This window comes from Pinus tabuliformis, chromosome 5_1 (assembly GCF_031772625.1).
Source record: "Pinus tabuliformis cultivar Carrire ecotype Pingquan chromosome 5_1, CPIR1, whole genome shotgun sequence".
Lineage (NCBI taxonomy): Eukaryota > Viridiplantae > Streptophyta > Pinopsida > Pinales > Pinaceae > Pinus > Pinus tabuliformis.
The window spans coordinates 530,494,375-530,521,509 of NC_142305.1; the positions used below are offsets into that span (position 1 = coordinate 530,494,375).

The window sequence follows — 27,135 nt, forward strand, 5'->3', positions numbered from 1 at the left end:
ATAAAAAAGATAAAGATATAAAAAAAAAAGGAGGGAGGAAGGGTAATAAGAGGTACAAAGAAGGGAAGACCGTCATCAAGGCAGGGTTAGTCATTGGGTGAGATGGTAGGGTCTTCCAAAATTGACTAAATCTATTAATTATTATTAAATTTGTAATATCAAATTTTTATGATCCATATTAATTTAATTAATAAAAATGATAATTTCCCTATGAAAAATAAAACTAAAACGGACTTTCCACCTCTCGATAGACATCTCTAATATTTCCACCTCTCGATCGAGTGGATTACCACTAAATTGGAGAACAAAATTCAACACCCAAAAAAGACAACGTTCGACTTCTGGATAGACATGCTCAATATTTCAGGAGAATCACTTGCGCGAATCGTGAACATCGAGAATAAAAACCCTAGTGTGCGACAATGATGCCTCCCCGATTAAGGAGAATATATATATACGCATTTCGCCAAGGAGAATATATATATACGCATTTTGCCATTAAAATACAAACGTCAGCTAGCAACATTTGCCACTACTTTACCAGCTTCACCAACAAATCGATCTACCCAAATTAAGCACTGGCATTCGATCTGCAGATCATTGCTCTCGATTACTCTCCGCGATACTCCGAAGACCCCAAGGTTCCTCTACAACTGAATTTCCCGTCTGCAAACAGACCAAAATCCTCGAGCCCACCTTGAGCTTCTCAGAACCTTGTTAAGAACAGTAAGTATCAATTGCTCTCGGTGTTTTTCGAAGTCTGGTAACGCCTATGAAAATAACATGCACTGGCTCTAGAATGACATTTACGGGGACTTAATGACGCACCCTAACCCCCGTGCAGAGGGGTTTAATTGAAGATCATGGAATATCTGCACCGAGTTTAGGGCTTCTGGCAAGAATTTGGTTGGAGAGCTTCTGAATTCGAATCAGGGGTTAGCTGTAAATATGAATTCACGGGGTCGATATGGCCAAGGTGCTATTGTGGCCAACGGCAGGACTGCCCAGGTTAATTCGTACCCAAAAAACGTTCAACAACACTCTGCACAGAGAAATCATCAACAATGGGTTAGCAGGGTTCAGATACAGGCCGAGAAGGATGCGGCCGCAGCCAAAAGAGGGGATCACAGTGATGAGGAAAAGAGGGTTCAGTCTGGAGGTGTGGATTCCAGGTATTTCATTTAATCTTTTTTTCGGGGGTTTTAATGTATTTTGATTTCATAGTCGTAATCTTGATTTTCAGCTGGACCCGTCTATGCACATAGGGTAATTTAATATAATAGGATGCAATTTTTTTTAAGGAGGTCATCGCCCACATTGTGCAAAGCAGAAAACACAAATACTTTTCATCTGGTCAATTTTAGTTCGAGTTGGAGCAGCTTGGCACAGACCCTGTATCTCCTAATAAATCTCTTAAACATTTTCTGATAGAATAAGCACGCGGTTTAACATACTGGCTCTGCAGAATCCAGTGGAGATAGATTTTTCTTTTTTCGCTCTTCCATGGGGAAAAACGCTTCTATTACATTTAAAAAAAAAAGATAACGGAAGATTTATGTTGCCAGAAACCTGACTAGCATATCCGTTTCTCATTCCTTTTTGGTTCCTGGTCTAGTTCCCATTCCCCTCTTGACCCTACATTAGTATATATGCCGTGGGCCCATTTTTGTATATTTGGTAACGTGGCAGAACAGTGCTCTCTTTCTGATGTGGAATAGGGGAGGGGCATAGTTGGAGGAAGCTGTTTCTAATGAAAAACTAGTCATGTTTCTTCTTCACCCTGTCTTGTTGGGCTTTCAATAAAAAGGGCAGTTGACTACTACTACTACTACTGCATTGCCAAGCAAAAGGGAGGGCTACTTAATGACCCAAGATAAGTCATGCAGGTTAGGTTATCACTTATCACAAAGTATGTATAGGCCAAAGAGAGTGTTTGTGTTGTTAGATCGTTGGTAGGGTCTCTTTGTCAGCATTCAACTCAGCCTCATGGGCATGGCTGTCTTCAAGTTCATTTCAACAATGTTTAGCTTATGGATTATTTTTTCATGTTTCTTTGAGGTGGTGCTTCTAGATATGTGGTGGTGGTCACAGAGGTATTGATTTCTTACAATGCATATAACATGCTATTTTGGAATTCTAAATTAGTTTTAGTGTTATTTAAACCAAAATCAACGAGAATGCCTTTTACCTCCAAGATTAAATTGCAAGCGAAAGTGAACTCTTCCTTTTTCTATGGAGGGTTGTTGTGTTTCTTTTCATATCTTTTAAGTCTTTCAAAATCTGTTTTGTTTATGAGTAACAATTGGCATCAACTTCTTCTTTGCTTCATTGTTAAATTTGGCAACTAGGGCCAAACATCACTTTGGACAGCTCTTATGAGGCAGCTGATATTTTTCTTGTATTCCTCTCTTCGAGAGGTGTAGGATCGACCTAACGATCATCCCATTCTAACATGTACAAATGAAGTTATGAATTTATTTTGATTATGGACAAATTGTCAAGGTCGGCCAGACATCAAATTAGCCTCCTCCAACCTTCAACGTTGCATATAAATACAAGGTGCCTCCTCCTCATTTTGGCATCACTCTCATTCATCTTTCTCTCTCTCATCTTGATTGGGTACAAATTTCTGGGCTTCTCTCTCTCCACACGTACGAAGGAAGGTCTGATTTTCTAGTTGATGCGTAGACCAGATTTGGTCGAAATTTCAGGAGTCCGAAATTTCAGGAGGCTGACTTTGACCAGCGTTGACCCTATTTGACTATGGTTTTGTGAGGGAGACTTCTGTTTGGGCAGGTTGCAATTTTGGACACAAAAACTGATGTTGTTTGACTCCAGTGTTGACTGCCCTAGTTTTGGTTGCTGAGTTGACTTTTGTTGACCAGGTTTGATTGGTTATTTTCGGACTGTTTTGGGTTGCATTATCTTGCTGTTGGAGGCCGAGTTGACCAAGGTTGACCGAGCTGTTTTGGAGGTCTATTTCAGCCTTGTTGACCAACGTTGGCTTTTGGTTAGGGCTTTTTGTTTCTGCTGTTTTGACTGATCAAATTGGGCAAGTGAATATTGTAAATTGTACTTTCTCTCTGTGTTGAACTTTTGAAGAATTATAAGAAGAATTGATCAAGGGTTTCCTCACATTGGGGTTTGTCCCTGGCTTGTGTCATATTTTCTGTCCTCTTGTGTTGGCTTGTCTTCTACTGTTATTGTTTATGTTCTATCTGCATTTTACTATCACGATGATGTGATTGTGGAACTGGATATTGATATTGGGCTAATAAAGAAATTGAAGTAAATTGCTCTAAGCATAGAACATACCACAGTTATCCTAAAATTAACATGGTATCAAAGATGAGGTGAAGACAAAGCCCAATCAAGAGTGAGAAGAGCAATCACCAAGAGGAGCACTCACTAATCAAGGACAAGATTCAATGGCCTCCACATCCTACTTCAAGTCTGATGATAAGCTGTTAAGTTTTAGGTATGTTCTATGTTGAGAGCAAATTTACTTCAATTTTCGATATTAGCTCAATATAAATTCCAGATTAGCAATCACATTTAGCATGATAGTAAAATGCAGATAAAACATAAACATAAATCGCAGAAAACAAGCCAAGACAAGAGGACACAAGATGTGGCGCCAGCCAGGGACAAACCCCAATGTGGGGAAACCCTTGATCAATTCTTCTTATGTGTTCTTCAATAGTTTAGTAGAGAGAGAGATAGTACATATACATCAGAAGTCAACATTTTGACTTATCAAAATTAAGAGCAGAGATCTTCTCTAAGAACATGTCACATGAGGTCGCTGATTTGGACTCAGGTGATTCCATCACCTTATTGTACCTATCACTGTGTTGCACCATGCTGCACCATCATACCATGTCCATCATCACTGTGCTGTACCATCACCATGTCCATCATCACTGTGCTGCACGATCACCATGTCCATCATCACTGTTCTGCACCATGTTGCACCATCACCATGTTCATCATCACTGTGCTGTACCATGCTGCACTATGCATCACTGTGCTGCACCACTATCACTGTGCACTATGCTGCACCATCACCATGTCCATCATCACATTGTTGCACCATGTTGCACTATGCATCACTGTGTTGCATCATTGTCACTGTGCACTATCCTGCACCATCACCATGTCCATCATCACTGTGCTGCACCATGCTGCACTATGCATCACTGTTTCAGAGATTACCACTGATGTAACCTTCATTGAGATCATGATCTTCAACTCCAAGATCATATCTTGTGCCTGTGCCTCACTGTAGAGTGAGACGATGTATTGTATCAAGGCTAAGGTTGTTACTATTCTTGGAAGTACATCAAGACTGCATCATACTAGATCCGAATGATACCTCTTGAGACTGTCTGTCTCCATTCATAGGTATGCCTAGGATCTCTTGTACATCTCCGAGACCTATTACACCTTTAGAGTTATGGCAAGGCTGTAATACATATACATATACGATTATACCTAGTTTGTTGTTCATTGTCTAGTCTTCACCATGATCAACTTATGTCATGATTGCTGCTAGATCATTGTTATACTGAGATAGATATGTCGAGAATATCAACTTGTTGCTGCTTCCTTACGCATGGTCATGACTGCACCTAAACCCAAGACATTGGTGCAATCAATACCCTTTTGCGGCTCTCTATTTTTAGGACAACGTATAGACTTCTTTTGGACAATGTTTAAGGCTTGCTAGAACACCATCTCATGACATCGTATAAATCCTTATTGACTGTGGCTTGGAGACTGTGTTTAGGACAACGTATAGACTTCTTTTGGACAACGTTTAAGGCTTTGTAGAACACCATCTCATGACAGCGTATAAATCCTTATGGACTGCGGTTTGGAGACTGTGTTTAGGACATCGTATAGAATTCTTTAGATAGAGTCTAGAGTTAGGGCAAACTCTCTAGGGCAGCGTATCCTCTTAGTGACTCCTCCTTCCACCAAAATCCAAAGACAAGTGGAGAGGAAGAGATCATAAGAAGAGTGTGTCCAAATGACTAGCAAGCCACCTCTTTTTATACTAAAACGTTGAGCACAAGTGGGGGCAATTTGGTTGCTGGCCGACCATGATGAATTGTTCCATAACACAAATAAATTCATATCTCCATGAATACATGTCGGAATCAGATGATCTTTAGATCAATCCTACACCTCTCGACGAGAGGAATCCAAGAAGAATATCCACTGCCATGAATAAGTAGACCCACATGGAGTTTGGCCCTAGTTGTCAATTTTAACACTCCCTCTCAACTAGGGAGAACTCCATCTGCTAATCCATTTGCGAGACTGTACTATCTCTACAATTAGTGCCCTGCACTACTTTGCTCTGCCGAACTATGAAGAAGAAGAAGTGATCGAGAATGTATCATACCATCCTCTATTGACCCGAAGTTAGTCCCATATAACAAAGAGTGTCTCATACCACTCTTATGGACCCGAAGTCAATATCAATGAAGATAGTGTGTCATACCACTCTTACTGATCCGAAATCAGTTCCAAAAGAGAGTGAGTTATATCACTCTTACTGATCTAAAATCAGTTCCAAAAAAGAGTGAGTTATATCACTCTTACTGATCCAAAATCAGTTCCAAAAGAGAGTGGGTTATATCACTCTTACTGACCTAAAGTCAGTTCCAATTGATCCTAGATCAATATCATCTTAGCATAGGGAGTACGGTAGATACACAATGCATCCATCGATACTACTATGGTCCCTATCCTCATTGGCTAGATGAGAGGTACTTCCCATGAGTCCCAGATTGCATGGGCAGGATGTCTCAGTAGGAGAAGGATGAACCACTCATCCTGCCTACATGTCGCCAGGGGTATCTCAGGGGAAGGCTGAACCACTCAACCTGTACACAACAAATCACTAGGGGAAGGCTGAATCACTCACCTTATCACTGTGTCTCGGCAGGAGAAGGATGAACCACTCATCTTGCCTACATAGCAGACCACTAGGGGAAGGCTGAACCACTCACCCTATGGTTGCTCATTGCTCCACGATGTACCCCCAAGCCCCCTTGGAGCTCCCAGAGCTCAATGTCCATATCATACAGGACCTTTAGGAGAGAGTCTCTCCACGACTCCTAGTCGTTCTCGGAAAGTCAAGATTTTGACCTTTCCCAGGGGCTTCAACAGAATATCGGTGACCTGCACATCAATGCCAATGCGATGGAGCCTTCTTGCTCCTCAATGTACCATATCCATGATAAAGTGGTACCTAATGTCTATATGCTTGGGGCGACCATATAACACGAGATTCCTCAACAATCGAATCCCCCTCTAGTTGTCACAGAGGATCACGACGTTATCCAACACGTGTCCAAACATCTCACTGAAGAGCTTCCACAACCAGACAGCTTCACAGGAGGCCATACTCACAGCTATGGCTACATTGGTGCTCAAAGCAACTGACTTCTGCTTCTTGCTCATCTAGGATATCGAAACAGAACCCAAAGAGAACCAACACTCAGAAGTGCTCTTACAATACTCCACATTGCCTGCCTAATCAACATCAAAATAATCATGCAGCTGACATTTTTGGCAGTGTATCTCAATCCATGAGAGATTGTGCCCTGAAGATATCTCAAATGATTCTTGGCACTAATCCAGTGAGGCTCAACCATATATGAGCTCAGCATGCTAACTGCAAAACATATATCCGGACGGGAGTTCACCAAGAACATCAATGCTAGTATGAGTTTATGAAACTCAGAGGCATTTCCAAATCAGGTCCGACATCACTACCACATAACTTCTTAAAGTTAGGCTTCATCGAGGTAGTCACGGGCTTGCAGTTCATCATTCCAAATTCGGAATCCAACTCCCTCTTACTTTTGCAAATGAGAGGGTTTGCACCTATCAGAAAGAGGTTGTCCTCATAATGTACTGGTATGAGAGGTCTATCATCCATGATCTTCAAGCAACGGTTTGGATCAGCTTCACTCTTAGTGAATCTCAGCTTCATTCGACAACTATCATTCCTCTCATATCAAATGCGGGGTGTTTGCTCTAAGACATAGATAGCTTTCTTCCACCTGCATGCTTGAGATTCCCAATCATGAATCTCAAACCCCTCAGGTTGTTCCACATCTGAGGTCTTGCTACATGAGGGGAATGGTCCCCTTGTAACTTTTCCTTCGGTACATCTCGGACATGTACCTTCATGCTTTTCTTGAATTCAAGCATCCTTTTCACCATCTGACTCACATCGGGTAGGGCCCCATAATAAGCAGACCTTCTGTGCTATTTAAGATATGTGTCAACTGACATGGTCCCTAGTGGACTTTCTGCGACTTTATACAAATTGCCAACCCTGAACCCAAGAATGAAAGCATCTTGAAAAATTCCTTTTTCAAACATGTACCTTTCCATCGATGAATGCTACCTTGAAACCTTTGACTTCCATTGCGGAAATGGACACCAGGTTCTTTTTGGGATCAGGTACATAAAGAAATTCTTGTAAATGAATCGTGTTACCCTCCTTCAATCGAGGGGTAACATTCCCTACACCCTTTTCGGGATAGGTGGAATTGACTCCAAGTATAATCTTCACGATTGTTTCCTTCTCTATCAAATTAGAGAGAGTTTCCTTCTATCCGATGAAGTGCCTTGAAGCACTACAATCAATAAGCCAGATTCCCAAAGAGTTTGGAGGAGAAGTAGTGGAGAGGGGCAATATAAGATAATACTCCTTTAGCTTATCAGAAACAACATTTGATTCTTCATACTTGGATTTCCTTGCTTTCTTTGAAGTGTCGGCCATTTCTTTGATGACCTGCATTCCTTTACCGTGGAACCTGTGATTCCTTTAATCATTAAAGATGTCCTTGGAATGATGGTTATCATCATCAAGTGATGTGTCCTTCGCATAATGGCCAAACTTATTGCAAGCAAGGCATCTGCCTTTCCTTCCACCCTTAGATCCAGACTTCCCATTGAAGTGATCTTTAGCTAGGCCATCAGATGCTTCCACTGCGCCACTCAAATAATAGTCTTTGCTTCGACTTCACCCTTGGTGAATTGGAAGAGGGATGAGGAACCCATTGAGCCTTTTGACCTTGTCCAACTGTCTGTGGTGATTGCTCTTTCACTCTTGCTTTGGCTTTGTCTTCACCTCACCTCTGATACCATGTTAAGTTTTAGGTATGTTCTATGCTGAGAGCAAATTTACTTCAATTTTCCATATTAGCTCAATATCAATTCCAGATTAGCAATCACATTTAGCATGATAGTAAAATGCAGATATAACATAAACATAAATCGCAGAAAACAAGCCAAGACAAGAGGACACAAGATGTGGCGCCAGCCAGGGACAAACCCCAATGTGGGGAAACCCTTGATCAATTCTTCTTATGTGTTCTTCAATAGTTCAGTAGAGAGAGAGATAGTACATATACATCAGAAGTCAACATTTTGACTTATCAAAATTAAGAGCAGAGATCTTCTCTAAGAAGATGTCACACGAGGTCGCTGATTTGGACTCAGGTGATTCCATCACCTTGTTGTAACTATCACTTGTGTTGCAACATGCTACACCATCATACCATGTCCATCATCAATGTGCTGCACCATCACCATGTCCATCATCACTGTGCTGCACCATGCTGCACTATGCATCACTGTGCTGCACCACTGTCACTGTGCACTATGCTGCACCATCACCATGTCCATCATCACTATGCTGCACCATGCTACACTATGCATCACTGTGCTGCACCACTGTCACTGTGCACTATGCTGCACCATCACCATGTCCATCATCACTGTGCTGCACCATGCTGCACTATGCATCACTGTGCTGCACCATTGTCACTGTGCACTATGCTGCACCATCACCATGTCCATCATCACTGTGTTGCACCATGCTGCACTATGCATCACTGTTTTAGAGATTACCACTGATGTAACCTTCATTGAGATCATCATCTTCAACTCCAAGATCATATTTTGTGCCTGTGCCTTACTGTAGAGTGAGACAATGTATTGTATCAAGGCTAAGGTTGTTACTATTCCTTAAGTACATAAAGACTGCATCATACTAGATTCGAATGATACCTCTTGAGACTGTCTGTCTCCATTCATAAGTATGCCTAGGATCTCTTGTACATCTCCGAGACCTATTACACCTTGAGAGTTATGGTAGGGTGTAATACATATACATATACATAGTCTGTTGTTCACTGTCTAGTCTTCACCATGATCAACGTATGTCATGACTGTTGCTAGATCATTGTTATACTGAGATAGATATGTCGAGAATATCAACCTGTTGCTGCGTCCATGCACATGGTCATGACTGCACCTAAACCCAAAACATTGGTGCAATCAATACCCTTCTGCGGCTCTCTATTTTTAGGTTAGCGTATAGACTTCTTTTGGACAACGTTTAAGGCTTGCAAGAACACCATCTCATGACAACGTATAAATCCTTATTGACTGCGGCTTGGACACTGTGTTTATTACATCGTATAGATTCTTTTAGACAACGTTTAAGGCTTGATAGAACACCATCTCATGACAGCGTATAAATCCTTATTGATTGCGGCTTGGAGACTGTGTTTAGGACATCGTATAGACTTCTTTAGATATAGTCTAGAGTTGGGGAAAACTCTCTAGGGTAGTGTATCATAGGATGCTGAGTAGATTTTGGAAAGCAGGTAGAATTAGAGGATGAGCGGATGCCCGATGCTAAAGGACCAATGGATCCCATTGATCCACCCCCTCATGAGCCCTACTCCTCGAAAAGGAGACCCTCATGGTTTAGGGAGACTTGAAGATGCCGAGAAACATGTTGCACCTAGGGGAACATTTCGTGAAAGTAAGAAGCCGAATAGGTACCAAGGGTACTTAACTGATATGAGCACCATTGTTCAATCTGAGCCTTGCACATTCGAAGAAGCTGCCAAACACCAGTTTGGAAGGATGCAATGAACGAAGAGTATGAGTCAATTATGAAGAATGATGTCTGGGATGTGGTCCCTAGACCTAAGGACAAATTCTTTGTCACCTCGAAATGGCTCTTCAAGATCAAGCATGGCGCTGTTGGAAGTGTTGAAAAGTTCAAGGCCAAATTTGTTGCTCGAAGCTTCTCTCAAAATGAAGGTGTAGATTATGATGAGATATTTGCACCAGTTTCCCGCTACACCACCATCCGTTTGATTATAGCCCTTGTTGCCTCGCAAGGATGGAATCTTCACTAGATGGATGTCAAGACTGCCTTCTTGCATGGTTCACTCAAGGAGGAAGTCTATGTAGAACAACTTGAGGGGTTCGAAGATCAAGATCGTCAAACACATGTAAGTAGGTTGAAGAAAGCCCTCTATGGGTTGAAGCAAGCACGCCGAGCTTGGTATGAGAGGATCGATAACTATCTAATGAAATCGAGTTTTACAAGAAGTGAAGCTGATCCAAACCTTTACTTTAAGGTTGAGAATGATAGACCTCTCATCTTGGTACTCTATGTGGACAATCTCTTTCTGGCAGGTGCAGACCCTCTTATTCATCAATGTAAGAGGGAGTTGGCTTCCGAATTCGAGATGAAGGACCTAGGACTGATGCATTACTTCCTAGGGTTGGATGTCTGGAAAAATCCAAGCGAGATTTTCCTTTCTCAAGGAAAGTGTATTGTGAAGATACTTGAAAGATTTGGGATGGTGGACTGCAAGTCCGTGACTACTCTGATGGAATTTAACTTGAAGAAGTTATGCGGAAGTGCTGCTGGGCCCGATTTGGGAAATCCTTTTGAGTATCGTCAACTCGTGGGGGCTTTGATGTTCTTGATGAACTCTCGTATGGTCATATGTTTTGCAGCGAATACATTGAGCCAGTTTATGGTCGAGCCTCATCACAGTGCCAAGAATTTCTTTAGATATCTTTGAGGCACAATCACTTATGGATTGAGATACACTGTCGGGAATGTGAGGCTCCATGGTTACTCTGATGCAGACTGCGCTGGCAGTGTGGTGGATCGTAAAATCACATCTGGATGTTGCTTCTCTCTAGGTTTTGCTTTGATATCATGGATGAGCAGGATGCAGAAGTCGGTTGCCTTGAGCATCGCTGAGGTTGAATATATTGCTGCTAGTTTGGCCTCCTGTGAAGCTATTTGGTTGAGGAAGCTCTTTAGTGAGCTGTTTGGACATGTGTTGGATACCACTGTGATCTTCTGCGACAATTAGAGTGGGATTCGTCTTTCGGAGAATCCCGTGTTTCATGATCGCTCCAAGCATATTGATATCAGGTACCACTTTATTCGGGATATTGTACAATGGGGAACAATAAGGCTCCAACACATTGGGATTGATGATCAGGTCGCCGATATTCTTACGAAGCCCTTGGGAAAGGTCAAATTCTTGACCTTTCGTGAATGACTTGGAGTCGTGGAGAGACCCTCTTATGAGGGTCCCGTATGAGATGGATGTTGAGCTCTGGGAGCTCTGGGGGCTTAGGGTACTTCTTGGAGCAATGAGCGACCATAGAGTGAGTGGTTCACCTTCCCCTAATGGTGTGCGATGTGCAAGGTGAGTGGTTCACCTTCCCATGTGATACCCCATGGTGGCATATGCATAGGATGAGTGGTTCACCTTCTCCTATGGCATATGAGCAGGATGAGTGGTTCACCTTCTCTTGCCTACACATCCTACCCATGTAGTCTGGGACTCATGGGAAGTACCTCTCATCTGGCCAATGAGTAGGGAAATGAGGATAGGGACCATAGTACTACCGATGGACGCATTGTGTACTACCGTACTCCCTATGCTAGGATGTTGATATTGATCTGGGATCAATGGAAACTGACTTTGGGTCGGTTAAGAGTGGTATGACACACTCTCTATTATTGGAGACCGACTTCGGGTCAGTGGAGAATGGTATGATACATTCTCGATCATTTCTTCTTTCTTCATGGTTCAGCAGAGTAGAGCAACGCAGAGCAGTGACAGGGATGGTACAGATTGTCAGACAGTTTGGCAGGTGATGTTCTCCCTAGTTGAGAGGGACTTTTAAATTTGGCAACTAAGGCCAAACATCACTTTGGACAACTCTTATGAGGCAACTGATATTTTTCTTGGATTCCTCTTTCCGAGAGGTGTAGGGTTGATCTAAAGATCATCCCATTCTGATATGTACAAATGAAGTTATGAATTTATTTGGCTTATGGACAAATTGTCAAGGTCGGCCAGCCATCAAATTAGCCTTCTCCAGCCTTCAACGTTGCGTATAAATACAAGGTGTCTCCTCATTTTGGCATCACTCTCATTCATCTTTCTTTCTCTCATCTTGATTGGGTACAAATTTTTGGGCTTCTCTCTCTTTCACACGTGTGAAGGAAGGTCTGATTTTCTAGCTGCTGCGTTGACCAGATTTGGCCGAAATTTTAGGAGACCGAAATTTCAGGAGGCTGACTTTGACCAGCGTTGACCCTATTTAATTGCGGTTTTGTGAGGGAGACTTCTGTTTGGGCAGGTCGCAATTTTGGGCACAAAAACCGAGGTTGTTTGACTCTAGTGTTGACCAACGTTGACTGCCCTAGTTTTGGTTGCTCCATGACTTCTGTTGACCAGGTTTGATTGGTTATTTTCAGACTATTTTGGGCTGCATTATCTTGTTGTTGGAGGCCGAGTTGACCAAGGTTGAACGAGCTGTTTTGGAGGTCTATTTCAGCCCTGTTGAGCAGCGTTGAATTTCTGGTTAGGGCTTTTTGTTTCTGCTGTTTTTGACTGATTAGATTGGGCAAGTGAATATTTTAATTGTACTCTCTCTGCTGAACTTTTGAAGAATTATAAGAAGAATTGACCAAGGGGTTGTCCACATTGGGGTTTGTTTTTGGCTGGTGTCATATCTTGTGTCCTCTTGTGTTGGCTTGTGTTCTATTGTTATTGTTTATGTTCTATCTGCATTTTACTATCATGATGATGTGATTGCTGAACTAGATATTGATATTGGGCTAATAAGGAAATTGAAGTAAAATTGCTCTAGGCATAGAACATACCATTGTTATCCTAAAATTAACGTTCATCTACTTTCCACCACCTGAGCGTCTCACTTTTTTAAATGGTGTTGGATGCATTCCAACGTGTTGGTGTTGATGAAAAGTTTATTCTTTTTCCTTGGACTTTCATTGTGGTTCTTTTTGTGAGGAGAACCTTCTTCTCTTATATTTCATGTTTGTTTTAGAACAAAAAATGCATAAAATGGCCCAAAAAGATGGAAGAAACAAGAGTTCAAATATGATTGAACAGAGAGGGAAGGGTGGATAAATGGAAAAGGTCAAGGGCATGAATTTTTTTACCAATTTCCCATTCCCACCTTGACACTACATAAGTGCAAGACTAGTCAAATATACATGCCTAGTATATGCGCCAAGGGGGAGAGGGTAGATAGGAAACCCTCTAGATAATTTTCTTGTTCTAGTCCTGTTTCATGGTTTTGTAACATAGCAAAAAAATGTCTATTTCGCTGATGTAGAAAAGGGACACAATTGGATCTAGTTTTATTTATCTAAAAAAATGTAGTGCTCCACAGGGACGTGTCCCCTAGTGTCACGCCCCTATCTTGGTGGTAGTCTTTCAACCGCACATAGGCAGGTGCGACATAGCTACCCACTTCCTTTTCACCAATACTTGTGAGTAAGGGCTATGCCTAGCATTCAACACTTAGTTCTTCATTCTTCAATTTTACTAAGCACATTCATTACACATCAGAAATAACATTTACATCATCTTCATTTATCAATGTGAACAACTTAAATACTTTCTTTTAAATGGGAGGGGCAACTCCTAGATTAGAGTTTGCCCGATAATCAATAATTCAGTATTTTACAAATACGTTTATAAGTATAACCTTGCTAGGAAACCCCAAATTTCACCTTAGCAAGCTTTCCAATTTTCAGCAGTTTGGCCTGCTCGTGTCGGGCTACCCTTCATTCAACAATGCCCACCTTCAGCGTTCGTTCAGGGCTGCACACGTCCGTGTCGTGTCGTGCAACTCGTCATCGGGCAGAGGCACCCACCCCGCTGGGTATGGTCACCCTTCGTAGCAAGTCGCACCGGGTAGACTTGCCCACAGCTCGTTCACAACTCGTCGCGTCGGGCAGGAGCACCCACTCCACTAGGTCGCCCTTTGCAGCTCGTTGCATCGGGCAGACTTCCGTAGCTCGTTCGTAGCTTGTTCGCAGCTCGTCCGCACCGTGCAGACTTGCCCGTGCCCATCGTTCAGCTCGCTGGTCCACCCACTGTGCAGACCCACCCAATCGTAGAACTCTCCGCCCGAACCTGCAACTCGTTTCTCCTTCCTCGGCTCGGTACTGCGGCCCTTGGTCCGCTTGCACCTTGCCTTCGCTTCAATTGCTTTCCGCTTTTCTCGCTCAAGTGTAGGCTCAATGCTTGTTGCTTGAGTTCGCTTGATGATTCTCTCCACCAAGTTGCCATCTATATATAAGTGTCCTCCATGTGTTAAGGTGGGTCGGTATGCCCACGCCGACCACACAAATTGCCCATGAAAATGCCAAATAATACATCGGCTAACCAACTCGTCTGCTTTTTGCATGTCGGCCCGTCTAGGGCGTCCAACTCCTATGAATCATCTCCACCCAACATCTTGGCAAGCATACCTGGCTCAGCCTCAAATGCCACTGCAAGATGCCTCTACACTCCGCATGGTAGGAATACTCCCACAGTCTGCTCACAAATCCAACCAGTCCATGGCCTTGTTGTACAAAGGTGCACAACATCCCCATCGGCTCATAAGTGAAATGTCTCCATGTCACATCAACAAATCCATCCGCACAACATCATTGCCTTGGCACTCCTCATTGAATGCCCATAAGTGGCATCTCTACAAGTGCTCCTGCATTATGTCCCTGCATAATGTTTGCCAAGCTCCATCTATCCAACTCGATGTCCATGACTCAAGTTGCCCATGTTGCCTAACTAAGTAGACCCCTCACAACATCGGTCATCTCATCCTAGTCCTCAATCAGGTTTAGTGCCCTTGGTCACTCAAACCACATATATCATTGTATCACAGGTTCCTTCCATCATCGTTGCCTCCCCCACTAAAGGTCCACCAAGACTGCCTCTTGGTCACAACCATGAAGAAGTCCACCCAAGTATCATATCATCAAAACTCTGGTGTGCTCTCTGTCCAATTTGTCCATGAGTCATGCCGAGCACTTAGCCAATTCTCCATATGGCTAAAGCATGACCCATCCTCCGCAATGATCATCATGTTCCTCCCTTGTCACGAGCATTTGCACCCCCTGCCATGAGGTCGCAAACTGCCCCAACAAGCTCTGCAACAATCAATGTTCCTTGCTTCTCCGCACAAGGTCTCATCGTAGACATCCATGGTAAGGTTGTCCATCGCATCGAAAAACTGTCTTTGCCCTTCCCTGCATATGGCCCATCCTCCAAAAGCTCCAATGAAACACAAGTAACAACAATACTTACTTCATCATGAGGCTCCTCCATGTGAGTGCCTTCATCCATCAATGCCTGCAACATGTATGATCCTGGTCCAACTTGAGCAATCAAAGGTGCCTCAAGTTTTTCCTCCATTGTTGTCACATCTGCAACATCCTCATATATCACGGCTTCTTCTTCTTCATCGCAATTTGCAGTTACATCCTGCTCCATTGCCCCACCAAGTCGAAGAAGTTCGTCTTCAACAGTCCTTTCCAAGACCTTAAGTTCATCTCGAATTCGTGGGTTCTCTTCTTTCATTCGCTTCAACCTATATAAGGTAAGGAAGAGCCTCCCTTGGCATTCTTCCCAACTTGCCATGTCCCGTTGTTTAGTTTGGCCCAAGCACAATGCTTCACTTCTGCTAAACCTGTCATAACAAGCTTCAATACCAACTACAATCCTGCCGTCGTATCTCTACTTCAATCTTCAGCAAAGCCTTGTGGAAATCAAGGGCTTTGATGCCATTTGTCATGCCCCTATCCTGGCAGTAGTCTTTTAACCGCACATAGGCAGGTGCGGTATCGACACCCACTTTCTTTTCACCAATACTTGTGAGTACGGCTACACCTAATTCTTGCTTTAATTTTACTAAGCACATTCATTACACATCAGAAATAACATTTACATCATCTTCATTTATCAATATGCACAACGAAAATACTTTCTTTTAAATGGGAGGGGCAACTCCCAAATTAGAGTCTGCCTGATAATCAATAATTCAGTACTTTACAAACACATTTACAAGTACAACCTTGTTAGGAAACCCCAAATTTCACCTTAGCAAGCTTTCCAATTTTTAGCAGTTCGACCTGCTCGTGTTGGGTCGCCCTTCGTTCAATAGTGCCCACTTTCAGCTTTCGTTCAGCGCTGCCCATGTCCGTGTAGTGTTGTGCAACTTGTCACCGGGCAGGGGTGCCCACCTTATTGGGTCGGGTCACCCTTTGCAGCTCGTTGCACCGGGCAAACTTGCCCACAACTCATCCGCAACTCGTCGCAACTCGGCGCCCTCTGTAGCTCTGTCGGGCAGGAGTGCCCACTTTGCCGGGTCGCCCTTTACGGCTCGTCGCACCAAGCAGACTTCCGCAGCTCATCCCTAGCTTGTCTGCAGCTCGCCAGCATCGTGCAAAGTTGCCTGCGCCCACCGTTTAGCTCGTCGACCCGCCCACTATGCAGACCCGCCCAACCACAAAACTGTCTGCCCGAACCTACAACTCGTTTCTCCTTCCTTGGCTTGGTATTGCGGCCCTCGGTCCCCCTGCACCTTGCCTTTGCTTCAATTGCTTTTCGCTTTGCTCGCCCAAGTGTAGGCTCAATGCTTGTTGCTTGAGTTTTCTTGATGATTCTCTCCACCAAGTCGCCATCTATATATACGCGTCCTCCATGTGTTAAGGTGGCAGGTCGACCACAAAAATTGCCCATGAAAATGCCAAAAAATACGTCGGCCAACCAACTCGTCTGCTTTCCGCACGTTGACTTGCCCATGGCGTCCAACTCCACGCGTCAGCCCAACTCGTCAGTTTTTCGACACTTCATATAAACTCGTCATGTGTGCGCCCATACTTAGCCGATTTTCCCCATCTCGTTTTTTCGACTCTCCAAGTAACTCGTCGCACTATTGCACAACTCGTCGTCGCACGCTCGTTGGGGCGCGTTTAACTGAACACACTTGCTCGTTGTTGCAAAGTCAACTTGTCGCACATAACCAAAGTTTGTTTTCCACCGTTGCTCGTCGCACATGAGCGCGCTCAGCTCGTGTTCGTGGCACCTAGGATGGGGTGTGTGCTCCCCATGTTTCCCACAATTTTGAGATGGGGGGATGCCTAAGGGGACATTTCCCCAATGCGGGGGACGCCTTTCCCCAAAAAGGTTGCTTGTGAGCATCCCCCTTGACTTTTGCCTAAAAACAATAATTTATGGGGGGGAAGCCTAATATTCAACCCCAGGGCCCTACTATTGCTATGCAATTAATTGTAACATTTAAGAATTGTTAAAGACAACCATGGCGAAGACAAGAATCTGAATGATAAATCTTGAATTGCATATATTATTCTCAATGATGCATATTTATAATACATTGGAGTGACCCTTGGTTTCATATTCCAAGTGGTCTCTGGGACTCCCTTTGACTGTTCAGCGTCCACACCAACGCGCAGAGGATTAGGTGTCCAACATTGCCCCCCTTAATCTGAAGGGGTATGTGTGAGTCCAAGAAGAGAGCTGTAATACAAAATGTGCAAAAATGCAGGGCAACACTCGGCTAGATGTGCTCTCTGAAATGTTGGCATAAGGTGGTGGTTTAAGGATGACCAGCAACACTGGAACGCTTAGTGCAGTTCTCGGAACTCTTCCAAATCTGGCATGAAGCTAAAGTCTTCTGCTAGAGGAAGTGCTCCTAATGCTTTGAAGAGGAAGACCTTCAACTTGAAAAGGGAAGTCTGCAACCTGCATAAAAAGGGAGAACCTCAACCTGAAAAGGGAGGTCTTAACGTGCGATGGTTTAAGGATGACCACAAACTTTGGAATACTTAATGCAATTCCTGGAACTCTTCTAGAACTGACAAGACGCTGAAGTCTTCTACTAGAGGAAGTGTCCCCAATTCTTTGAAGAGGGAGAAGCTCACCCTGAAAAGGGAGGTATCAACCCCGCATAGATGGTTTAAGGCTGACCACCAACCAAAGGCATGATTAGGGGCATCTCTGTCTTTGGCTACAACTCTGAATTTGGTATGGCAGGTTGTGGCTTTGAAGCTTGTAGATGACCATCACTTTCCCCCATGTCAGATACAAGGTGAGAAGATGAAGAGATCTCAACTGCAAGACTTTTCAATATTCGAGAACAAATCTTGTTGTATGAGCGAGATATCTTCTTGGTTGTTGAAGCCCATTGACAAGAAGCGATCCATCCAAGATGAATCTCTGTTCTTGCAGGAGGCTTGTTTTTGAAGCATCTGTTTGAAGAATGAGTGGTTTTATGATAGTGCTCACATGGATGAAGATCAAAACAATGATTTTTCATATGGCCAACTCGTTCACAATGTTGGCATATAACATTTTGTTGTGGTTGTTGTGGAAGAGGAGCAGAATCTGAAACCCGACACTATGGAACTGGATGGGCTTTGAATAATCTGGAATATGAAAAAACATTCCTTGTCATATCCAAGACCGATTCTTTGCTTGTTATGGACAAGCTCTTCCCAAGGTCTGATAATTGGCATGAGAAGTGCAAACTGAACCTCTGCATATTTTTTGCACATTTGCTCCTGAAATGGGTACTAGATTGATTTGCTGCTTATGGGAATCTGTCTCAATGTTATGGACAGAAACAGGTTCAAAATGATAACTCCACTATTGTAATTCTTCTTGCTGAAGCTGAGATTCAAGTTGCAAAAATTCTACCTTTTCCTATGTATGCTGGAGACATGTTTGAATGTCAACAAGAGTGGTTTTGTTGATTTCCACTGTGTCATTAGTAGTAGACTGTATCAGAGTTTTTAGGAGCTCTAATACTTCACCAATTAAAGCCATTTAAAGACCTCAAAGGTTTCTTGTAACTATGCCTTTTACAAATTGAAAAAATATTGAGGATAAAACAAATATCAGCTTGGACTCTCAACAAATCAAGAAAAATAATTTGATGCTAAAAAAATGCAGAGCCATATGTTTTTGTAAAAATATGACGCTTCATTTATCATTGATGCTTCTAAGTAACCAAGTTGCAACATGACCATATCTTGCACTTTCCTTTCAGCTCGAGTAATAAAGAATATCCAGGGGCCAATTTTTGTTGTGTAATCAGACCTAAACTCAACCAACACTGTTGTTAGATCAAATTCAATATTGTCAAACAAGCTCCAGATGCCAACTATCATCGTAGGCCTCTCCTGCAGTCAGAATCAAATCGGGTAGGCATTCTCTCTAGTCATATTACCGAAAGAAATTTGTGTTTAGCAGTGCCTCTGTGCTCTTCTTCTTTGTAATCTTTGTTGAGGAATTTGGCATTATTTGCAATAGTCTTCTTTACACTATTATTATAAACGCAAATCCTAACCCTGTCACCTTATTATTTATTATAAACCGACATTCTTCCAAGCTTGTGTGCATAGAAACAATAAGGAAATTCACCTTAATTCCATTGCTAGTCCATCTTGGTCGTTATCAGCAGGTACCTTTTCTACTTTCTTGCATTTCCCGATTTGAGCAGCATATCAGACCCCCTCAAAATCCCTTGTTATTCAACACAAAAGTAAATATAATTTGAAATATATAATTCCTCTCTTTCTCGCGCTGCCCGCTTCCGCTCTTTTATATCGATTGCGAGATGTATTGATTTCTTCTAGAGATTTAAAGAGATCTATAGGTCTTCTGTCATTTCACAGTATTGAAGTCTTTCCATAATATGTCAATATACAACTCTCCTTGTTTGACCTTATATGACTAATGAATGCACTGAACCATTGTAATAGATCGGATCAACTTGGTTCTAAACTAGCTTCTAACATGATTGTTCCATACTTCACTGCCGCTCTACTTCTACTCTAATAAGCAGAATTAGGTCGTGTCGTTTAGCTTCAACTTTACTGTTGATAGTTTAACAGATCAAGAAATCAATATATCGATAATCTATGAGATTGCTTCTCTACTTTGCAACACATTCTCATAAATCCTAGTGTGGGCATGAGCATTCTAAAGGGTGGCAGTGGTGTTGTGAAGAAATCATTGCAATGGCAATAATGGAGGAAACCCTTCATTCATTGCTAGTGGGCCTGGTCTGTTTTGTGCTGGGGATGTTATTGCTTGAGCTCTACAAATTAGTGTTGAGGGTGGATAGTCACGACTATAAGTTGTCGCTCGGTTCTACAGGGTTGCCATTGATCTGTTCATCATATAAATACTAGAGATACAATAGATATCAGCTCTACCCTAATGCGTGACAATTTGATATTGGTGGTAGTGAAACAATTTTTGAATGAATGTCTCGGCAGAATTGACGGATTCCATAAAGTGGTGCAGCGGAAATGGATGGACCCTTCACCCACTCTCTCGGGCAAGCCTTCGAATGCTTCTAGAAGAAGTAATGTTACATGCACCAGGGTTTGCTACAGTCGTTGTAGTGAGGAATAACGTTCTTGCAAAGGAGACCAATTGATCGATGACATATGGTGGTTCCAATGTTATATGTTACAGCGAAGGCCGTAAGGTGGTAAGATGGTGCATTGAAGTTGGGGCGGTGAGCTGGATACCAATCGACAGTATGGTCATATAGTGTATGCGGTATGCGATATAGTGGTATGGTGGTTGATACCAGCTGCAATGCTGAGATTCAATGTACGAAGAACACAATGGGATTCAACGTGCACTATGGGATTAAGGTGATACCATTCAACTTACCATGGCAGTAACTCCAGGCAGCACATGTGATATATTTAGTGGGATCTAGTGGTAGGTATGCAGTGGTATGCGTTCTTGCAGCGGAGTCGATATCATATAACGTATTATGGACATTGATGCCATTAAACATGGACAACGTGGAGGTGATACCAACATATAAAATCGATATATTACAACAAAGTTATATGTTATAACCGGGCGTATAATACCATTCGTGCAGAGGGGAGGGAGGAGGTAATCCACATTCATAGCAGTGCCACGACTTTCCATGCTCACCACACCACAATATCTCCAGGCAGCACAACTTCGGCCACAACACCTTCGTTCGAGACAGCACAACACCTCCAAGCAACACACCTCTGACACCCTCATGCGTTCAACATCTCCAGGCAACAACTCGACTCTTCAACAGTAGGAATAAAATGCATAGAATTTGGCAGGGATATGTCAGTGTGCAAAAATGCAGAACAAGAGCAGGAAGAAAGCCAAAAATAGTGGTTGTGACTTGTGCTCTGATACCATGTTAAAGACAACCATGGTGAAGACAAGAATCTGAATGATAAATCTTGAATTGCATATATTATTCACAATGATACATATTAATAATACATTGGAGTAACCCTTGGTTTCATATTCCAAGTGGTCTCTTGGACTCCATTTGATTTTTCAGCTTTCACACCAACCCTTAGAGGATTAGGTGTCCAACATGAATTACTTAAATTTTTAACATTACCATAAATTGTTTCAGGATGTTGGAGAGTGGTTCCAACCTCATTGGATTTCATATGGAGAAAGTAGAATTTTAGATCCCGCTCAAAATCTAACAGTCTTAACAATTGTTAGGATTTTAGAATTGGGGGGGTTGTAATGCTTCCACTGGATAATATCCTGTACGAGGGTATGGAACTTTAATTTAATCAAGAGCCAAGCCGTCTATGTACCTTGATGTTGGTGGCATTGATTTTTGAACTCCTTTGTCATGACCCTAGTAAAAATGTACCCACCACTCAAACAAAATCTCAATTTGACATGTTAGGTTTTCCAATCTTATTTTAATGCTTAGAGGGTGATATTAATGATGAGGATCCCAATATAGCCAATGATTTTGATGATATGTTGGTATTTGTGGTAGCATGATTTTTTTGGACTATAGAGGCCATCTAGAGCCTCTTTGTTGATATATTTTTGGTTCAAAGATGGATTGCACTTGGTGCTATTTTGGTTATATGCACCCTTGCTATATATATGAGAAACTTTGCACATTTGTGTATAATGGTTTGGATTCAAAAGGATACACATGGATATTATGTATTTTTTTTTCAAAATTTGAATATTTATGTATTTTTTGGTTGCCCAGTATTTTGGTTTGTTATTTTTTTTTGGTTCCTAGTTTTGGGGTCAACTACTTCGATGACCAATATAGTTTTGATAACTTTGTTTCATTGCCCATTGTCCATTTTCAATTTTAACTTTTGAGACTTGGCTCTAGATATTGATGACATCAAACTAAGTCTTTGACTCATTACTTTTACTATTTTTGAGTTTTAAGTAATTTGAATTTATTATTCTAGTCTTCAGACTTTAGCATGTACTATTTTGCTTAGTATTTATTAATTTCCAAAATGATGAATGATGAATTTAAATGAATGTAGATTCTAGAATGATGAATGATTAACTTAAATCAATGTATACGATATTTTACTATTTCTATATCATTGAATCATTTACAATGTATGAATCAATGTATTTCATCACTGAATTTGAATTTCAATCATGTTTATAAATGGTATGTGTGTGTATACATCTCGATGTCCTCCCGTCCCCATTTGTTCTTGTTAATTGAAGTTAGAGATGGAAGGGTTTTGCTTAATTTAGAAGTGCACTATATTTGGCAGAAGTACCAATTTGCTTGGGTTGAAGAGCAGTTTGATCCTATAAAGAGAAGAGCACAAAGTTTGTAAATTATATCATTATGCACTAGTGAGAATTTGTGTTTTGAGCTTAAGAAAATAGTTATAGATCAACGCGTGAGGTCAAGGGGAGCCAAAGCGCATCATTTGAGGAGGACAAGATAGCTTGCGCAAGCAAGGAAGCAGTTCAACCTGTATTGTTGGTACAACTGCGTGAGCGAAAGGCCAAATTGGTCTAGGGTGTGTGGAATATTGTGTTGAGGAGCAAAGAGTAAGAAGGGAATTTTTCCCAAGTGATTTGTAATTAATTATTGAGATCTTTTGAGCAGATCAATAAAAACACAAATTAGCAGGTTTTCCATAGTTGGGGTTTCTTGGGCATTTCTGGTGTTTTGTTAATTGTATGCTTGTGCCTTTATGAATTTATTTTTTGCTACAAATTCGTTAGAATACTCGGTACATTTGTTCAGTGAATTTCACAGTTTAGTTTCTAGTTCTTGCATATAGAACACTGTTCAAATTAGCTGTTGGGTATCAAAAAACTAACATGGTATCGAAGCTACAGACTGATTGAAGACCAAAAAAATATATTTTTCTTGGAAGCGAGTGACAGTTACAGTGCAGGGTGCGCAATTTACACAAGAGCACCGTCTTTTCCCGTGAAATTAGTGCACAGGTGTTTTCTCTAGTAGGCATGCACAAAGGTGTTTTTGATAAATTCAAGTTAGAGCATGGCATACTGGGGTTTGAGATTTGAGGATCGCCTTGATGGGGCCTCGAATTTTTGTTCTTGGAAGGATAGGATTGGTATAGTATTGGAGGAGCACGGAGTTTGGGAATTTGTGGAGAGTCCACCTGCTGATCCAACAAATCCTCAACAATTGGTCCAACATTACAAGAAGGACACAAAGGGCAGAAGAATAATCCTTGAAGGAGTCAAGGATCACATCATACCTCACCTTTCTGGAAAGAAGACAACTTAGGTCATGTGGACAACTATCTTAGGGCTATACCAGGGTACGAGTGAGGCCAGGATGCTGGTACTTTGAGATAAGCTCCGAAATATCAAGATGACTAAGTTTGAGTCTGTCATTTCTTACCTAACCAATTTCACCCAAGTGAAGGATGTTGGTGAGATAGTGTCGGACAAAGACCTTGTTAGTTTGGCACTATTGGGTTTTCCTTTTATGGGAAAACTTCATTGATGGAGTGAGTGGCAGAGAAAAGTTGCCAGATTGGGAGCAACTATGGAGTGATTGCGTGCAAGAGGAGATCTTGAAGCAAAGCTAAATATGGGTCTCATGTGAAGATTGAAGAAGAAGAAAACTTCGCCTTAGCTGGCAAAAGGGGCAAGACTAGTGGCAAGAAAAATGCAAGAGGGGTTGAGTCCAGTTCACGAGGCAAGAAGAAGAAAGATCTCAACAAAGTGAAGTGCTGATCTTGTCATCAGTTTGGGCACTATTCCACCAAGTGTCCAAACATGAAGAAGGGATCCAAGAAGGATCACGTGGTAGCATCAACAGAGGTGGAAGAGCTCACTTCTTAGTTTGAGAAGGAGTTTTCGCTCATAGCTTGCATGGCAAGCTCAGTGGCCAACAATGTACAGTACATTGAGAGTGGAGGATCCTTTCATATGACTGGGAACAAGAGTTACTTCGGCTAGTGATATGCAGTTTCATATAGAGATGGGAGATGATGGTAGGTACCTAGCATAGGGCGTGGGTATAGTCAAGTTTGAGAGGGAGTTCAAAAAACCTCTCTACCTTAGAGATGTCATCTATGTCCCAGGGTTGAAGAAAAACCTGGTTTTAGTCTCAACCTTGGAGAGCAAAGGGTATGAGGTTATCTTTAGTAGAGGGAAGGCCTTCATCAATCATCTCAACTTCGGAGCAGTTAAGCAGATTGGAGTTAGGGTGAAGAACCTCTACAGGCTATAGTTTGAGACAAAAGTGACCTTGAGCAACAAAGAGATTAATGCGCATAGATGTGACCTTGGGGGGCTTTGGCATAGGCATATGGGTCGCTTACCCCATGGCATGTTAAAGATTCTGAGGGAGATTGCCACAGGGTTAGCACAGTACAATGTAGATCAACAGGACGTTTGCAAGGGTTGCACACATGGCAAGTATGCCAAGACACCCTTTTCCAAAAGAGACAGCAAGGCCAAGAGTATCTTGGAGCTAGTACATTTGGATGTACACAGACCATTCCTGTTAGCCTCACTCTTTTAAAAATCAATAATAAATCCAATTATTAAATTAGATAAATAAAATCATGAGAATTCCTCAAACTAAGGATTCTAGTTTGGATGAGAGATTCTCTCCAACTAGCTCTCCTAAATTAGTGTGTAAGTTGAGAAATTGTCTCAACCAAGTGAGTCTAAGATAGACGCACTATCTTAAGATCACTTGCTCATGTATTTAAAATGTTTTATTAAATTATTTGAATAAGAGATAATTACATGAGCACGAGAGACCACATGATGCCTCTCTGCCTTTTCTGCAAGTTTGTCTTTTGTGTGTTGCTAGTTTGATTATTGTTTTGTGTGTTAATTTGCTGTGCATATGGTTATATTGCTGTGTGATTTTCCTTCATGTGGTATCAGAGCTTTTCTAAGGAACCCGTGTAAGGAGTGTTCAACAGAGCTAGCAGTCGTGAGGACTCAGAGTGCAGAGATAAAGATGGAAGGCCTGCGCTGGAACCCGTACCCTGCAATACAAAGTCTTTCAGCGTAGACACCAGTTTTGTTTTTGTTTGTAGCAGCGATAAGAGGAATAGCGTATTTTTGGAAAGAGTTGATTCAGTTAGATGATGTAGCAAGAGTATGTGGCAAAAAGGGAGCCATTGGCACATAAGCTACTTCAACAAAGTAAGAATAATAGGTCACCACAAATTCTTCATCAACGATCTGAGATAAAATTTCAAATTAAGGCTGCAGTGCTTTGGCTTCAAGTTTCAGTTTGCCAAACTCTACAGTGACAAAGATATGAACAAGGAGCAGAAAATGAGGAGACCCAATGCGGAGATGCAGAAAGTTGTGTGCAGAAGACGAAGTTGATGGTGGATGGCTGCCTGTTTCTAGATTAGATGCTGCTACTATATCTAAAGCCTCAATCTCAGTTAATGTGTTCCCCCAATATTCAATTACATTGTTTAATTTGACCGAAATGTTTCAGAGTCTCTCCCATTGCCATTTGAAGTTGTTCATACAAAGAACGAGACCTCTCATCAAGGATCTTCTGTTGAACCAGTAGTAGAAAGGACATCTTGGAAAATCTGCACGTGGCCCTATCAAATTGCACTGAACAAAGATGGACAACGCTGCTATTCCGAGGGCCATAGCTAGCATTGCTCGGCAGCGCGCCTCCGGATCAATAGAAATGCAGCTTAGAAACACGATGGTAATGGGGTATTTATGGTTGAGCAAAAATCGATCTGATGGGTAATTAAATGCTTGGAATTTGAATTGTTAGATTTCAAAGGGATAGCAATGGAGTTTTTTGTATCAGATTGCATACTCTATATTGAATTCAATCTGAATGAAATTGTTCGTATTGAGAGCATGGGAGACTTAGTGAATGCGCCCGACACATTGAAGATCCAATGACATAAGAAAAAGGATTAGTGCATTAGGTGCATTAATTTTTATTTTGGAGAGATACGACATTTTTTTTTAAAATTTGGAGTGATAAGTGAGGATTTTTAAAAGGAAGCTCATTGTTGTATTTTGAAGAAAGTTTTTTAGCATAGTGTACTTTTATTTTTGAAGACAAGTTGCTTCAAGAATTTGTGAGCTTGGCATGCTCATTGTTTGAGAAATTTTATTCATAATGTTGTGAAGGTGAAGGTTGATGTACTCCCATACTTAAATAAAAACATATCTTTTTGGTGGTGATTGTGTCCTAGATCCGCCCAAAATTGAATAAGGGGATCATAGGTACACTCTATGTTGTGAATGTGTTTGCATGGTTTGTGTCGCGTTTATTAAATGCTTTCTTTGTCATTTGTTCACACAAACTAAATGGGCATAAGAAACGCTTAAGTATAAGCATGCTCGATCAAACCCCTGAAATCAACACTCTTGTAATCACTTAAGTTCATAAACACAAAGCGTCACATCATCGACTTGATAAAAGCAATCTTCTGCAACAACATTTCACAACAGCTAATTCATGCCATCAAGTTAAGGATGCTACACACTCAAGCATTTCAAAGTACAATCGCCATCAACATTTTTAACACTTTCTGTATCACTTGAAATGTTTTAACTAAATTGTCCGGGTGCATTTTCGGTTGTAACCGACACCCTCATTTGATTTGTTACAGTGCAT

At 41.8% G+C, this 27,135-nt stretch overlaps 1 protein-coding gene across 1 annotated transcript in view; it reads left to right on the top strand.

Moving 5' to 3' along the window:
• Positions 1–304: 304 nt before the first annotated feature.
• LOC149165870 (DEAD-box ATP-dependent RNA helicase 6-like) overlaps positions 305–27,135 on the top strand; it is a 119,217-nt gene continuing 92,386 nt past the window's right edge. Inside the window, exon 1 of the mRNA XM_089432408.1 lies at positions 305–1,172. Within this exon, the coding sequence (XP_089288534.1) occupies positions 949–1,172 (224 nt within the window). The 5' untranslated portion in view covers positions 305–948. The remainder of the gene's footprint in view (positions 1,173–27,135) is intronic.